Source organism: Macrotis lagotis, chromosome 1, assembly GCF_037893015.1.
Source record: "Macrotis lagotis isolate mMagLag1 chromosome 1, bilby.v1.9.chrom.fasta, whole genome shotgun sequence".
Taxonomy (NCBI): domain Eukaryota; kingdom Metazoa; phylum Chordata; class Mammalia; order Peramelemorphia; family Peramelidae; genus Macrotis; species Macrotis lagotis.
Window position 1 is genome coordinate 628,732,800 of NC_133658.1, and position 16,270 is coordinate 628,749,069.

The window sequence follows — 16,270 nt, forward strand, 5'->3', positions numbered from 1 at the left end:
AAGTGAATTACAGTTATAAAGGGATAATATTCATTATAAGGAATGACTGAATCAGAGAACACAGTTCCATGCTTTGCCCCCTGCAAATAGATGTGTATAAATCTATAACATGAGATTGACAAGTAGGTTGAGTATTAAGAATTCATCTTAAGATATTTAGATATCATCATTTGAATAACTACCCCAAAACAAACTTTACCAAGTATAAATGGCATATCTTTTAAAAATATTCTTCCAAACCTATTTCTATCAATACATAAAAAAGAAAGCAGATCCATTGGGAAAAGGAGGAAGAAGTGAATGAACATAATGATCTTAGAGAATTCTTGAGTCTCTTCACATCATAACACATTAAATGCCAAATGATCATCTTTGATTAAGGACTCCATGGCATAATTCATTAATAGTATAGTATTAAGAATGTGGAGAATCAGTGTGGTACAGTGGATAGGAGGCCAGTCAGAATTGAAAATAATTGGATCTATGTCTTATTTCTGATATATTCTACCTGTATGACTTTGTGCAATTAACTTTTCAGTATCCCAAATGGATAAATTATAGAAGAGTTCAACATTTATATATGGAGATCTCCATTCTAATGGACCCATATTACCCTACTACACATACACACACACACACACACACACACACACACACACACACATATATATATATATATATACTAAGTTTTTAAAAAGTTAGTTGATCTTTAAGTGAACTGAAGTCCAGAATATAAAAAACTCTATCCAAAAGCTACAATATGAGATTCTCACACATTTTTGCTTTAATTGGACAAAGTAATGACAAAGAAACATGTGTATCCCTATTTTTTGGATTTTTAAAAATATCAAATAAGGAAAATAATGTAATTCACTTAAATTATTGTAAGGGTGAGATGGAGAAGGAAAGAGACATCAGGTAATTCTCTTAGTTTCTGGCATCACATAATACATTAAAATATACACACGTATATTTATGTGTATACACATACATATTTCTGAAAACTGAGTGATCTTTTGAAATTCATTGTTCTGAGGGATATTTTCCTTTCAGCCCTGAGAACGATTTGCTTCCTTGTTATCTCTGAGCCAAATGCAGACTGAAGTCATGCCAAGGAATTTTTAGAGATTCCCATTGAGTTTTGGAGAGAGTGGACTGAGAGGAAGAAATAGGGACAAGAGTCGAGAAGCATCAGCACTGGAAAAAATCCCTATGCAGGTTATCGTAAACCAACCTGGAAAGAACCAGTGACATACAAGCAACAGGCAAAAGGATAAACACAAAGGATAGAGTTGCAGTGGGGAAAAGATTGATCGACATGGGCTTTAGGCAACTATAGCCAAAAGTATTTTTGAAATCAACTTTTGTACTAGTTGACGAGAGATTGCCAAATTTTCAGGGTCTGCAGCTATATTTTGGAAATGAGCAAATACCAAATGATAACTTGCTTTACTAGTTTGTCTATGTTTATGAAACTGAGGGGGGGAAATGGTAATAATGAAGATGAAACCTTGCCTACAGCCATCTTGAAACATAGAATTTGCTCTAAAGTTGCTATTTATAAGTTGCCTCTTTAATGACTGAGAGAAGTTGCAAGGGATCCGCTTTTACCTCAATTTTCACTTCTCATGTCTACCCAATAACAGACATTATAATTTACACTGCTTGATCCTTTTGTCTGAGCATTTTATATGTTCTATTGTTTCCTAAAACAAAGAATCTAGATGTTTTCTAGCAATGTACAAAATGTAAATTAGGACAAAGAACTAAGTCTTTATCCAAATGTCAGTATTTTTTTTTAACCTGGGGGATCTGAACCATTGTGATGGTGTTAATGAATTAGTAATACTTTATTCTGTTACAGGCTCAATAAAATAGCAGAGAAATGAACCACCTGAGGCTATGATATTTTCCCTAGGCTAAAACTTGAGTTGATTATTGTAAAGGGTTAAAATTAATTAACTCTGCAGAGAAGGGGTAAAAGGGAAGCAAGAGTGATGAGCAGTGAAAAGAACACATTTTAACTCAATATCCATTGAAAGTTAGGCAAAACTGGAAAAGGACTAAGTTCCCAGTTTTCTAGAAGAGAACTTCTCAATAATAGCATTTGTCAGTATTACATAATTTTAGGAATTTGGAAAATGGGACACATTTCAATTTCAATATGTGCAGTGGTAGTATATAATTTGCAAGTTTTGTTAATATCTAAACTTTTGAGGACTAAGCCAAACCCCACAAAAATTGAAACTTTAATGGAAGAAAAAGAATGGAGTTTCATATTTAATGATCTGACATTAATTTTTTTCAAAATGTCAATAAATGCAGAATTTTTGTAAGAAAACATGACTTTTGAGAAAAATCTCAATAAAGCTATTTCATGATCCTACCTTTAAATTTATTTGTGTGTATTCTACATCAGCATACATATATTATTTTATATCATTTTGTAGAAACTATCTTTGCATGTTGGCATCTCATCTAGTTATATACTTAATAGATTTGTCTGAGAGAGTTTGAGTTACTTGCTCATGGTAACACAACCAATCTGTAATTGAAGCATGACTTTACCTATCTCCAAGATTAGCTTCTACTCTCTATGACACATGTATGCATTTATCTTTCTATTTATCTATTTTCTTTTTCTATCTTTTCTCACCATCATCTAGAGATGAATATAAATGTATCTTTGTAATCCTTATCTTCTCTATATCCTATTTCCAAAACATGCTTTCAACAAAGATAGAAGAGAGAAAGAGTTGGGCTTATATGAATACATTTGCACATTTTCCTGGATGTGCTTTACTTTTTTTTTTTTAAATCTCTGACTGCTATGTATTTAGTTCAGGTGAGATGAACATTAAAGTAAGGAAGAAAGTATGAAATAGAAAGAGATAGTTAATTTTTTTACTTCCAGGACAGGGAATATTCCTTCTCTAGCATGGCTCTAGCATAAGAATCATGACAATGTCATGTATAATGAAGTGAATACTTCTCTATCTACACAATAAGTATTTTAAAGTCATGACAAATATGTTATCTTCATGTCCAGAGCTGTTCTTCACAGGAAGTTTAATAATTATCTTTAAGGCAATCAGTTTCTTAACTTTAAAAATTACCCAACACAAGGACTTAAATATGTAGAATTTCATTTAAATAAGTCAGTCAACAATTTTTTATAAAGTATTGAACACTTCATTGTAGAAACATAGGCAAAATGACTATTTTAACCAAAATGAAAAATACTGTTCAATTTAAAAAATGTACTTAAACAAGAACCTGAAAAAGTTTATGATATGCATAACATTGTTCAAGCAAAATTGCACTAGTATTACATAAATCAATAGTTTATAAAGGCCTCAATATGGCAAAGTTTAGAAATAGGTAGTATGCATGCACATAGTACAACAAAAAAATCTCTTTATAAAACAGCAGTTTTTTTAATGCTTGTACAAAGGGAATAAAGAGCAACCACAAACATATTTCATCTGTTATGTTAATACATTATGACAGCTAAAAGTCAGTCATGTCTATCAGAGGAACAAAAAGCCCTCCATACCATGTGAATAAATCTTTTGTGCCTTTAAAGATATTTGTATAAAAATGCTATCCTTTTTAATATGTAACTTAAATAAGTCATACTTCTTTCTGTTGAAATTTTGGGGAAAAATAAGTGAGTGGGCTCTATATACTCTTATAGAATGGAAAAGAAAGAAATGGATACCAGAGTAATTAGTCCAGCTTTGACACTTTCCACCTTTGATTATGGATTGTTGATGGTTATATCAGAACTATTCTGCTAAGGTCCCTTAGCAATAAATATTTTTATGGGGCACATAATGAATTGGTCCTAATATACCTTGAACATATCCAATCAACAGTGCCTACTGAAAAAGCTGTTTTGTTTTGTATGTATGGCCTGGCAAAAACAAGTCACTTGCTTTCACAAAAATTAGAATTCTATTGTCAATTTATGTGCTTATGTTTTCTCTGTCTTTTGTTGTTACTAGTGTGGTAAAAGGTTATTCATCCACAAAAGGCAGGTGACATGTGAATGAATCCATAATACATGAATAGGTAATGCCCTCTTGTGCTCTAGAGTGGCTACTGTACTAGAGGCCTAATGGAGATCAGAAGGTCTTGTTCCATAGCAAGGAAAGTCTTAAAGTTTTTAAGATAGTGTTGCTACGTTCTACCAGTATTGGTTAAATACAAATGTTGATTATATGGCATATATGTTTAGGATAGCACATAAAATTTAAGAAAGCATAGTTGTCAGTATTCATGCAGCTCATTAGAATTTATCTTTTATTTTAAAGCCTCATTTATCTCTTCATGATCTATGGCAGATTTCAAAAGCAGGTCATGTTCAATTTTTGAAGATTATATACTTTTATTCAGGCTCTGAAGTAAAATCCTAATGGGCGCAAAGAAGAGAATACACCATTCGATCATTCTTTCACCATTTTAAACAGAAAAAATGATGTACCGTACTACAGCTTTCAGACTATATCATGGAAAAGTGCAGGTATCATCTTTGTTGATTAAGTATAACCAAAAAAGGTCGTACAAAATAGATTGCTCATATTCACACTACAAAGGAATATGTTTTTAATTTTAACAAATTCAAAGGTGTGTCATATCAGCAGCATTGTTGTAAATTGTACTGTAGTGCAGTTTCTTTTTTTTTTTGTAAAAATACCATACAAATGGTCAGTCAATGGTCATCAGCAGAAAACAAAGCAACAACAGAAAACTCATAAAACAATTGAAGCCAAAGAGGGAGAAACAAAAGAGGTAATGCTGATGCCAAAACAATTATAATACTGTTGGAACATACAAAAGTAATCCTTATATTTTATACATTTATACAGAATATAAAAGGTATCAGAAGATTATGCCACTGTCTCCCTTATCCCAATTTCTATTTTCTTTGGAAGAAGTTCTTTCCTTTCATCAACACTTCCTAAGGAATTTCGACAGTTTTGTCCATCCATATATAATTTTGCATAAACTGGATTGGAGTAATTTGTTGGCTGAGGGAAGAGAAAGAGATAAATTTTCATTTAATTAAGTCCAATTCATTTCAACAAAAAAATAAGTGCCTAATATATATAAAACACAATACTGTGTATACAGAGGCAAAAATGAAATTGTTCTTGTCCTCAATGAATTTACATTTCATGATTTTATAGGTGGACACAGATAAATATAAAGAAAATACACAACCATTTCAAGTGTTGGTTGGTGGGGCTAGAGATCAGCAAACATGGTATTTATATTCTATTTTCATGGAAAATAGGGCATCTGAGAAGAGGTGAGAAGGAAATCCTTAGGAAAATATGAGACAGCCTATGCAAAGATATGGAAGTAGGAGATTAAATGTATGGAAAATAGCGAGTAGGTCACTTTTATCTCATTAAACAAGTTCTTTGCTCATACTTTACAAAGATAAACTTGAGGTTCATTATACTTTGTAAATTTTAAATTTGTATACTTTGTAAATTTAAACTTTGCAAAGTTCCTGTGAAATCTGTATGAAGGCTAGATTTGGATCAGGGAAACAAGTTGAATCTTTCAAGTCCTGGAATAGTAATTTTCTAAGTGGTATCAATACTTGGAGGTTTTACAATGACATCTTTATGATTTTCTGTTTCATTTTAAAGGACATTATTGAAGTTCAAAATTCAACCAATTATCTCAGTGTTTAGTGAATATGATGCCAAATGCTCCATCATTTGAAAACAATGGAATGATGTCTTTAATCTTGTTATTTTCCTTCATATTCTATCTCCTAGAAGTAGCCTTATAAACTACAGGCTAAAAGTGAGGTTAAGAGGACAGAATTTTCCATTGGGATTTTCTTGTTCTCCTAATGACTAATTTGGGGACTAAAATGAGAGTTTATATAACCAATACAGACAGAGGCACTAAACCAGTCTTTAAGGATGGGTTTGTTGACTTATAGTATCTGTAGTTATTAAATTCAGCCAACAACTGTGAAGACAGAAAAATGACTTAGTCACTTATTATTTTGCATTTTTCTTATCATTACATTAAAAAAGGAAGATATTTGTATTTATAAAAGAATAACTTTGCAATCAAAGCTATTGTAGTCCTATATAGGCTCTTATTGTTCTACTTATACTTTTATTTATAAAAACAATTTATTGAGCTTTTTTCAAAGTATTATGCTTCACACATTCAAATTGAGTCACAGGAACATTTTCAGCTCTGAAGTCATAGGTACAGTATAATTTAACTAATATTTATAGAATTACTTTATAGAATAGATTTTTCAGCAGTGAAATGGAATAGTGGTTAGAGTACTTAATATGGGGACAGAAAAACTCGAGTTCAAATTCAGTTTCAGATGCTTGCTGGCTTTGAGACTTTTTCTGGGCAAGTCATTCAATTTCTGTTTGACTCAGTTTCCTCATCTATAATAATAGGATCTACCCCACAGGTTCTAATGAGACAATAATTATAAAAAACTTAGCACAGTGACCAATGCATAGTGAATACTTTTTAATGTTAGTTCTTCTTCTTCTTATTTTTACCAATCATTTATTAAGTAGCTGTTAGATACCTATATATACTATATTTATATTACAATTAGATAACATATATACAATTTTACATTTTGACAGTATTACTTAGTATTCACTTAAGAAAATAATAGCAATAATGACTCTCCTTTATATTTTAAGTCAAGCTTAGTCCCTACAATATTTGTTACAATAAGGTCATTGCAAACACTTGATGTAAATGAGGAAAGAAATAGTGACATCATAAAATATGAAAATGAATGACAGATGAGTCTCTTATAAAGCATGTATGGACTTTGGTTATTTGAACTTAATCTATATTAATAATATGCAAATGAATACTAAAGATTAAACATTTTAATTTTTTCCACTTTAAATTTTTGGCTAGAAATTCTAAATTTATAAGAAATGAAAATAATTTCTTTCAATATATATGCTATATTTGAAAATGCCTATTGTAGCTTTCTCTTAATGCTGTATAAATTTCATTTTTCTTTAGTGAGCTATGGAAAATCTTAAAATTTCAGTTAACATGAAAAACAGCTAGGCAATTAAAATCTCTCCATTTGGGTTAACTTTTCAATTTAAAAGTCAATAAAGTGCTATGCTTCTATAAAGTCAAATGCCCAGACTTGGATTCTGAGGAGCCCTGTGATGGAATGGACATGGAAGGATGGATTTTTTTCTCTCACCCCTGCAGTTAGTGGTCCTTTCAAATCAGAGTTTAGGTAGATGGGTGGCGCTGTGTGAGGAAGCTTGAAAGCACTGGGTCCTCCCCCAATATATCTGGCCTGTATATAAATAAATAATTTTAGTTGCTGATCTATTAAACATTGCATATCTCCCATCCCATAACATTTATGAAATTCATTTTTTCCAATCACTAAAATAACCTTAGACGATTATTTAATATGAAATATTGCACATTGCCTTTATCAAGGGAAGTTCTATACTATCATTCAAATAATACTATTTACTGCTGCTTCAGATGTCGACATACCTACCCTTTCCAACCTACCCTTGGAGATACTGAGTTCCAAGAGTTATCCTTTCTATTTAATTTTCTTCTCCCCCACCCCCATCCCCAGAAATAATGTCCCTGCTTACAGATCTGTGAATAATATGCTTGCATCTCCCAATTAAACCTTTTCATTTTGGGAAGTTCTATTAGTAGAATCATTCTGAATATTCCACCATTTTATTAACCAGAATTGTTTTTACTCAAACCAAAACTGTTCATCACCTCTGTGAAGAGATCTCATCTAATTTTTCAAGAAAAAGAAGTGATACAACAGATTGATTAGAATTTTTACAAAGAGCTAGAATTGCCCTTGAACTTGATACTGTGTGTTTGAATTAATCAAGTGCAAAAATTTGGTAAGTCAGTTTGACATGAAAAGAAGAAATGGGTATATATAGTGTGTGTGGAGACAGTGAAGAGTTACTCTGTTTCAAAATGATCTGTTTGTGTGTTTGTTAATTGTGTGTGTGTGTGTGTGTGTGTGTGTGTGTGTAAGATGTTGGGAGTTTCCCTCTTTATATCTAGAATTTTCTATGAACTCAACACTGAGTCTATTTTCTTGACCTTGTTAAACACTTGAATTATGATTGATAAAGAGTATGGTAAGCTATCTAGTCCATTTCAAATAACTGGAAGATCATTGGATTAGGACCTGGCTTGCTGCAGTCTTAGGCTAAAGGTCATTGCCTCTCTGGTTCTCATTATCTCAAGGAGTCTGGGCTGTATAATTGGTATAATTCCTTCTGTTGTTTCTGACACTTGCAGTTTGGGTAACAGTTTGGGGTTCAGATAATCACTTTCCAAGTCATAAATTGATAACTTGGGGATCTTCAATCTCATTTATGAACTTCTATCATAAATATGTCCAAAGGGCAATCAAGGGCAGCTTTTTATTACTAGAGTAAATGAGAAATTGCCAGAAGAGAGACTTCTACCCAGACTTCCTCACAAATTCAGGATTTCAGTTCTATAGAGAAACTCTCATTGAAATGCTTAATCAATGCAGCATTAAAATGACAGGGAAAATTAGAACCCTATCTCTTACTGAAATAATCTAAATTAGATTCTTCAATAATAATATGATTATAAGTACTGTATTATTTTAATCCCTAAATATTCTAAAAGAGTTCAGAAAGTATGGTAACTTAGATGACTCTCTACTTATATAAACTAACTAATGAAAACATTCAGGTTACCTGCTTTCTAACTAATTCTGTCAAAAATATTAAAAATTAAGGTTACTGGTATTTGTACTTTGAACACATCTAAAATACAGGTGTTAGTTACCAAATTAATAATTAATGATACTGATTTTTAATTAGATGTTGTTCCTTCCAATAACAAGGAATTCTACACTAAGATAATGTCTTAGAGATAGAGACAAATGCCCCATTCCAACAGGACAAGTTCAATTCAATTTGGGGACATAGAACTAATTGACACTTGGTTGATTCATTTAATTAGGAATGTTAATTTTGTCACTTGGATAAAGGAAAATTGACCATATGGCATCTGAAGACCACAGCATGGAAGAGTTATGCTGTGTGTCCTGTAACAGTATATTATACCCTACAAAGCTTCTTTGGCTTATAAAAGTGACTGGAACATAGCGTGTTGAATTAAGAGTTATTGAGTGAACACTTGAATCAAGACCAAGTTTTTTATTAAGTGTGGGGAAAAAATGAAATCCATTCACGACAATTAAAATTAAGGATAAACATTTAACACCTTTATTTAAAATAATAAGAAAATTTCAGAGACAAGTATTGGGTTGTTTTTCTTTTGTCTCAGTTGTCTGGTTAAACATTTGATTTGTCAATTTCCCTTTCCTAATGTAGAAGTTACCATAAAGCAAGACAAGCCAGCAGTGATCTAATGAATCTAATGAATGGATTTAATGAATTTCAGAAGGTAAAAAATAGAATGTCTTGGTCTAGAAATTAATGATATTTCTCAAGGCATAAAAAGGAAAGAATGTGTAAAAGAGAAAGTTATCTGCTAATAAGTATTGTTATTGAGAGGCAGTGTGGTACTGTGAAAAGGGAACTCTTTAGAGCATGGAATGACTGGATTCAAGAGGCTCCTCTGACATAGTGGCCATATAATACCCTTTCAGTTACAGATTTCAAGTTACAGAATAGATACTGATAAATGAATAGAGAGCATTTCCTCACAAAGGGATTCCCTCACCAAGGGATTCCCCCTATCAGTGAAATCACAATCCAGTCTCTATCCCCTACAACTGAGAATACATAATCATTAGAGTTTTAAATCCAAATACCATAAGGGGAAAAAAAGTCCTTTTTTTTTCCCCAAGAAGCACTTTTTATGCATTATTTTGCTGTCTTCATTGAACTTTATCTTTTCTATTTATCCCAATAGAATGAAATGAGGCTTGATTTGCTGGAACTATTCAATGTGATTTTTTGTTTCAATTTACATTTACACTTTATACTTAGAAAATGGGTATTATTTTACATTAATACTTTGTGTATTTGTGACCTGAATGAATTTATAGCACATCCTTTTCCCCAAAATGCTTATTCTTTTCAATAGTAATTTATAATTTTAGCTAATAAATTCCTATAAATTTTTCTTTGGAAGAAAATATAGCACTCAAGAATTCTTAACACTAGTTAATATCTTATATTGAAAAGAAAGTGTGCTTAATTTCAGAAACATAGAAAGAGTTAAGGCTCCAAGAATATAAACTACTTTTTTTACCCTCTAAAGAAAATGATAGTACCTTTGCTGGATCTACTATGAAATCTGGATCTAAAAGACTTCCATCATTATGATCATGGTCCACCTCATACATATTATATGATGGATTGCCAATCTCCACATTAATTCCTCCATTGATTATGGGCTGTCTTCTAATTGTTTTTGTCCTAAAATAACAGTAGCAACAAAATTTGGTATACTTTTAAAATATTACAAGCAGGATATAGAAACATTTTATTTTAAGTATTTAATGAGTTCATTTTTACATCTAATAATTTAATTCAGTTAAGAAAAAAACTTTTGGAACACCATAGGTTCACCTAGTAAATGATAAATTATTTGCTATGTGGCGAAAAATAATATTAAAATTTTGATAAAGTAATGATATTCTTAGTTTTTCCAAGTTGATTACTGAAAAGACACCCATATTTAGAATTATCTTTCTCCAAGAGACCTCACAAATAGAATGCTTTCTCCATTATTGTTTCCAAACAATAGTGGAGGCAAATTAAAAAAGAATGATATTATTTTCCCAAATTCTATGGACAAATTCTTATTTTCTTCTAAAGCAGTCCTATAGACAATATTTTGACTAAGATTTTTCCTTGCTTCAGAGCACTTTTGTGGTGGTGGCCGATTAGCTCTCTAAATAAGTCACTCTGATTATCAGGGGTTATACAGTTCTTTACTCAGATAACATGGACATGTGCAAATATATATGCACATATATGTCATACACATACATGTATAATATCTTAAAAGTTGTTAGTGATTTAAGATAAATTTGCACTAGAACTTTTGGAATATTCTGTGCCTGAATGCTTAGGCACTCAACATCTGACCAGAAGGTCAAATATAACTGAAATTATCCTGAGGTAAAGATTTTTAGCAAAATACACTTAGATATCTACTGGTCTAACCATCTGAAGATCACTAGATTTATATAACTGATGCAAGATATCATGCTAGCAGTTTTTAGGTCAAAGAGTCATTGTAAATTAACCTGATTATAATCAATCATTCAAATGGATCAATACAGCCCAGAAGTATCAGTATTTATGTGATTGACTACTGAAAATTATGACATTCCCTGATATTGCAAGATTCTGGATAGATCACTCGTGGACTATCCTTTGCTGATAAAGGATCTAAAGGAAGATTCTATGGAGCCTATTAATTGACAATTTAACTGGTTAATCGTGCCTGACCATATCCATTCCAGCAAGAAGGTTAAAAATAGGAGCTGACCAACTTACTATCATTTAGACTGTGACTGAGTCAGTGCTGAAATCAAGAATGAAAAACATATTGCTCATTCTGATTATCAAAAGGAAAATAAAGAGCAGACCTTTTTAATATGCATATATAAATATATACATTCACATGTTCATACATGTTTGCAATTCACCTTTTATCTTTTAGTTATTGAACAATACAGCTTACCTTCTTTTTCTCTTACAAAGCACTAAACCAATTACTAAAGTAGTAATTAGTGTCACCAAGAGGACAAGAGGAACAATGATAGCAATACTTCCTGCAAAAAAAATATTAAAAAAAAATCTATGTAAAAATAGACAAATTTAAAGGTTTAGTACAGAGATGTCTAAAATATAATCCATGACTGGTACAAATAAGATTACACTGAAGGTTAAAAAAACACACTTACAACCTTGATTTTACTTCTGAATGAAGGGGAAAGAATGCAGTTCCCCCAGATGTTCCGCGTATATCTATGTTACTATGTGATAAATCAAAGTATTTCCAACCTCAAATAGTTTTCTAAGTTGTTCTTTGTTCACATGCTAGAATTCTGAAAACATATAGCAGAGATCTAAAGTTTAGAAATAATGCCCCATAGAAACTACCATCCACCTGGATAATTCCTTCCATCTTTACTAAGCCAACACTCCAATTTATTTCCTCACATACATACTAGTGCCTACATTTGTTCCTGCAACAAAAGCTATTGAATGTCTTTGCCTCTTCACATATCACTACAAATGTACATATTATTTCATGCTTCCAATCATAAAAAAGATTGTGAGCTTTAAATGTATTAAACAAATAGGGGGCAGTGCTAATGATTTTTCCAATTTATAGTTTTCCTTAGGCTCTGCCCTCAACTCTCCTGATTCTTTTGGAGTTTCAATTAGTTAAACAAGCGCATATTTAAGAGAGTAATGCTGAAGGTTACATTTTCAAAAGTATCCAGGGACTGATTCTTAAAATGTGACAAAGAAGTAAAGAATTGAGAAAAATGGAAAAGATCATGAAAGGTTCTTTTACCATCAGTGTCTCTCCCCCCCACAAGGAAAAAAAAAGAATTAAAGGAAAAATGGAATGAGGAGAGGAAGGAAGGAAGGAAGGAAGGAAGGAAGGAAGGAAGGAAAGAAGGAAGGAAGGAAGGAAGGAACAAGGAAAGAAAGAAGGTAAAACACACTTTCCCCTTTATTCCAAGAGTGTTAATTCTGGGGTTATAGCCTCTGGATTCAATTTTTTTTAAATACACTTAGTATGTGACCTTGAATTTAACATTTCTATACCTTGTTTTCCTCATTTCTAAAAAAAAGGAGGCAGTTGGGCTGGTAGAGAGAGATTTCATGTATCTTTAAAAAATATGATACTATAATAAACCAGGAATTACAAACCTATTTGCTACTATCATCTGCATGAAAATCTTCATGAAAGTGTTCTATGCAAACTTTAAGGGGTCTTTGTAATGATGGTACAAAAAGTTTTAAAGAACATAAGATCCTACTGTTTGTTGATTTTCAGATGGCATTTAATTCAGCGTAACAAAATGTACCTCTGACAAGGATTTATGTATATGTCAGAATTATAAAAGACTCTGTGATAATGATCATTGCAAAGATTATCTTTTCTTTCAACAAGACATTGGTGAACTAAAGTATTAATAGGAAGGCTGTCTATGTGTCTATCTCTCTTTCACTCTGTCTCTCTCTGTCTATGATGGTAACCACAACTGACATTTTATCAGCTTCATTGAATCTAGAATATGATTAGAGTCTCCTCAATAAAATTCATAGGAAATCAATAGATATTATTCTAATAATCTACTCTGGAAAATAGAAAATGTCTAAATAAATAAATAAATAAAATGTCTAACTGGGCAGTGTTTTGGGTAGGTAGCCTGGATATATTGATAGTTAGAAAATGGATATGGATTCTAATTCTGCTATGTATTATCTTTCTATCACTGAGTAAGTCACTTAATCTTTATGAGATTCAATTTCTTCAATTGTAAAATGAAGGAAGGAAACTAGATAATCTTTGAGATCTTCAGTTCTAAGTCTATCATGAAATGACACTAATATATGTATCTTGGAGAAGAGCTAAAGATGGAAGAAAAATTGGGGCCAGAAATTAGGAAGATAAGATTTGACTCCTTTATTTTTGAGAAATTGTCCAGGGATGTCAGTGATCCCCTCAATGATCAGGTAATCTGTGTACAAGGGATTAATATTCCATGAACCTTCCCCACAAAGAAGCAGCAGCAACAGCAACAACACAATATCCATCTACTCTAATTTCCTCTCAAAAGAGTCTTTTGTATTACAAGAAATATTATATATTTTCTTTGCTTAGTTCCTAAAATGATAAGACTTACATATTTTATATTATTATACTTTAATCATATTATAGAAAGGAAAAGAACTTGCTAATATAATATGTGTAATATACTAATGACTTGTTTTTGAGAAAGTTAAGTTTTTTGGAAATTGCAATGTATTAGTAATTAATGATGGGACAGAATTTGGCAAGTAGAATAGTAATTGACATTTGTTCATAGATTTTAAATACCAATGAACAGCTTGGTTACTTCATAAACCATGAATTCAGTTGATTGATTTTCAAACTTATAAATATCCTTACTTTGTCACTTTTTCCACTAAAATAACAATACTAGTTATGAGTAACATATTTTTCCTTTAGACACTAATATAAAGTATTTAGGAAGCTACTTAGAATTCAACTACATTATATAATAACTGTCATTCTTATTTGTTGAGAAGCTGTTACTTATTTATACTAGAAAACAAAGGATTCTCCTTCACTTCCCCTCATGTTAGGTTTAATCCCCTGTTTTGAAACACAGTATTTACGAATCAAGAATATTCAATGGTGACCTAACTAGTCAAGATAACTTCAGTGATGTTTAGTGCAGTAGAGAAAGAAACAGCTTCTATAAATATTGTCAAAATCAAAAAAGCAGCTATTTACTAAAAAAAAAGAAACAAAACTGTTTCAAATTATAAAAATTACTTTCTAAATTTCTGTGACAGTGACAGATTTTTAGTAGTAAGCCTATTTTTTTTTTTACAGGCCCATTCTGTAATTAACTAGCATAGCCATGTGACTGTCAGTTTGGGGATAATATTCTCTCTCAAGAGGGGATGTAAAAGACCCCCCCCCCCAAGCTGCATGGATGTATTATTGTAATCCTTGGCACTGAAAGGAAAGAACTAGGTTGACTAATAGTAGAGTATAAGCTTCTTGAAGCCAGATTGACTTACACAAGAGCTTTTACATAAAAAATTAATCAGTAAATGTTTCTTGAACAGAATTGGATATGCCTTAATTATCAAGTCAATATAATCTGCATCTTCCTTCAAAACAAAATATGATAACAATACTTACTGCTCAAATTTAATAAAAGATTATGGCAAATACAAAGGAAGATAAAATTTAAAGCTGGGAAGGGATCTTAGAAAACACACAAATAAATTTCTTGGTTTACTGATAAGTAACCAATGATTAGAAGCAACTCTAAAATGATGAAAAAAGGGCAAAAACATCACTTGTACAAAAATATTCATAGCATCCCTGTTTGTGGTGGCAAAGAATTGGAAATCAAGTAAATGTCCTTCAATTGGGGAATGGCTTAGCAAATTGTGATTTATATATGTCATGGAACACTATTGTTCTATTAGAAACCAGGAGGGGTAGGAATTCAGGGAAGCCTGGAGGGATTTCATGAACTTATGCTTAGCAAGGTCAGCAGAACCAGAAAAACATTGTACACCCTAACAGCAACATGAGGGTGATGTTCAACCTTGATGGACTTGCTTGTTCCATCAGTGCAACAATCAGGGTCAATTTTGGGCTGTCTGCGATGGAGAATACCATCTATATCCAGAGAAAGAACTGTGAAGTTTGAGCAAAGATCAAGTACTATTACTTTTAATTTAGAAAATAAAAACTGTTATCTTATTGTCTGATCTTGCTATCTCTTTTACTTTATGTTTCCTCTTTAAGGATATGATTTTTCTCTCATCACATTCAATTTGGATCAATGTATACCATGGAAATAATGTAAAGACTGGCAAATGACGTTCTGTGGGGGGTGGAGGGAGGGAAGTAAGATTAGGGGAAAAATTGTAAAACTCAAAATAAATAAAATCTTAAAAAAAGAGGAGCAACTCTCAGAATCACAAGGGTAGTAAGTAGGAGAAGTAGGATTTGAATTTAGGACCTTAGAAAAATCCAACTCCTTTTGTTACTACACCACAGTTGTCCCCAAATAATTTGCAATAAATACTGTGATTCATAACTCATTGAGTCACATTTTATATAGGGTTAAGTTTTAAAGTCAGATTATATGTTGATAATTTCAAATAGTAAAAATCACCCTTGAAAATTAATTAAATTGCTCATAAATTATAGTGTAGCAGTAACAGTTGAAGCTGGAATGGGGTTAGTGTTTCATTAAAAGAAGATAGTATATATATATATATATATATATTATATATATTATATATATATATATATTATATATATATATATATGTATACAGCTGAATCAGAGTGGTTAGTATGGAAACTATTGAATAGAAATTGTATTTTTCACTATGCCCAGTCAAGCTATTGATTAGGAGATGGAAAAATGCACCTCTAAAAACTTATGTGAAAGGAAAGCTTATAACTGGGGGGGGGGGCGGGTGTTGGAATAGTCTTGAAAG

At 31.6% G+C, this 16,270-nt stretch overlaps 1 protein-coding gene across 3 annotated transcripts in view; it reads right to left on the reverse strand.

The window, feature by feature from the left end:
- Positions 1-3,328: 3,328 nt before the first annotated feature.
- The window catches only part of LRP1B (LDL receptor related protein 1B), a 2,479,914-nt gene continuing 2,466,972 nt past the window's right edge, over positions 3,329-16,270 (reverse strand). For 2 of the 3 annotated variants that reach the window (XM_074215080.1, XM_074215078.1), the window contains 4 exons: positions 11,734-11,824; positions 10,313-10,457; positions 7,238-7,336; positions 3,329-5,033 (listed from right to left, as the gene is read on the reverse strand). In XM_074215080.1, coding sequence (XP_074071181.1) covers positions 4,893-5,033; positions 7,238-7,336; positions 10,313-10,457; positions 11,734-11,824 — 476 coding nt within the window. In that variant the 3' untranslated portion in view covers positions 3,329-4,892. The remainder of the gene's footprint in view (positions 5,034-7,237; positions 7,337-10,312; positions 10,458-11,733; positions 11,825-16,270) is intronic. The other variant, XM_074215079.1, reaches the window with a different exon arrangement.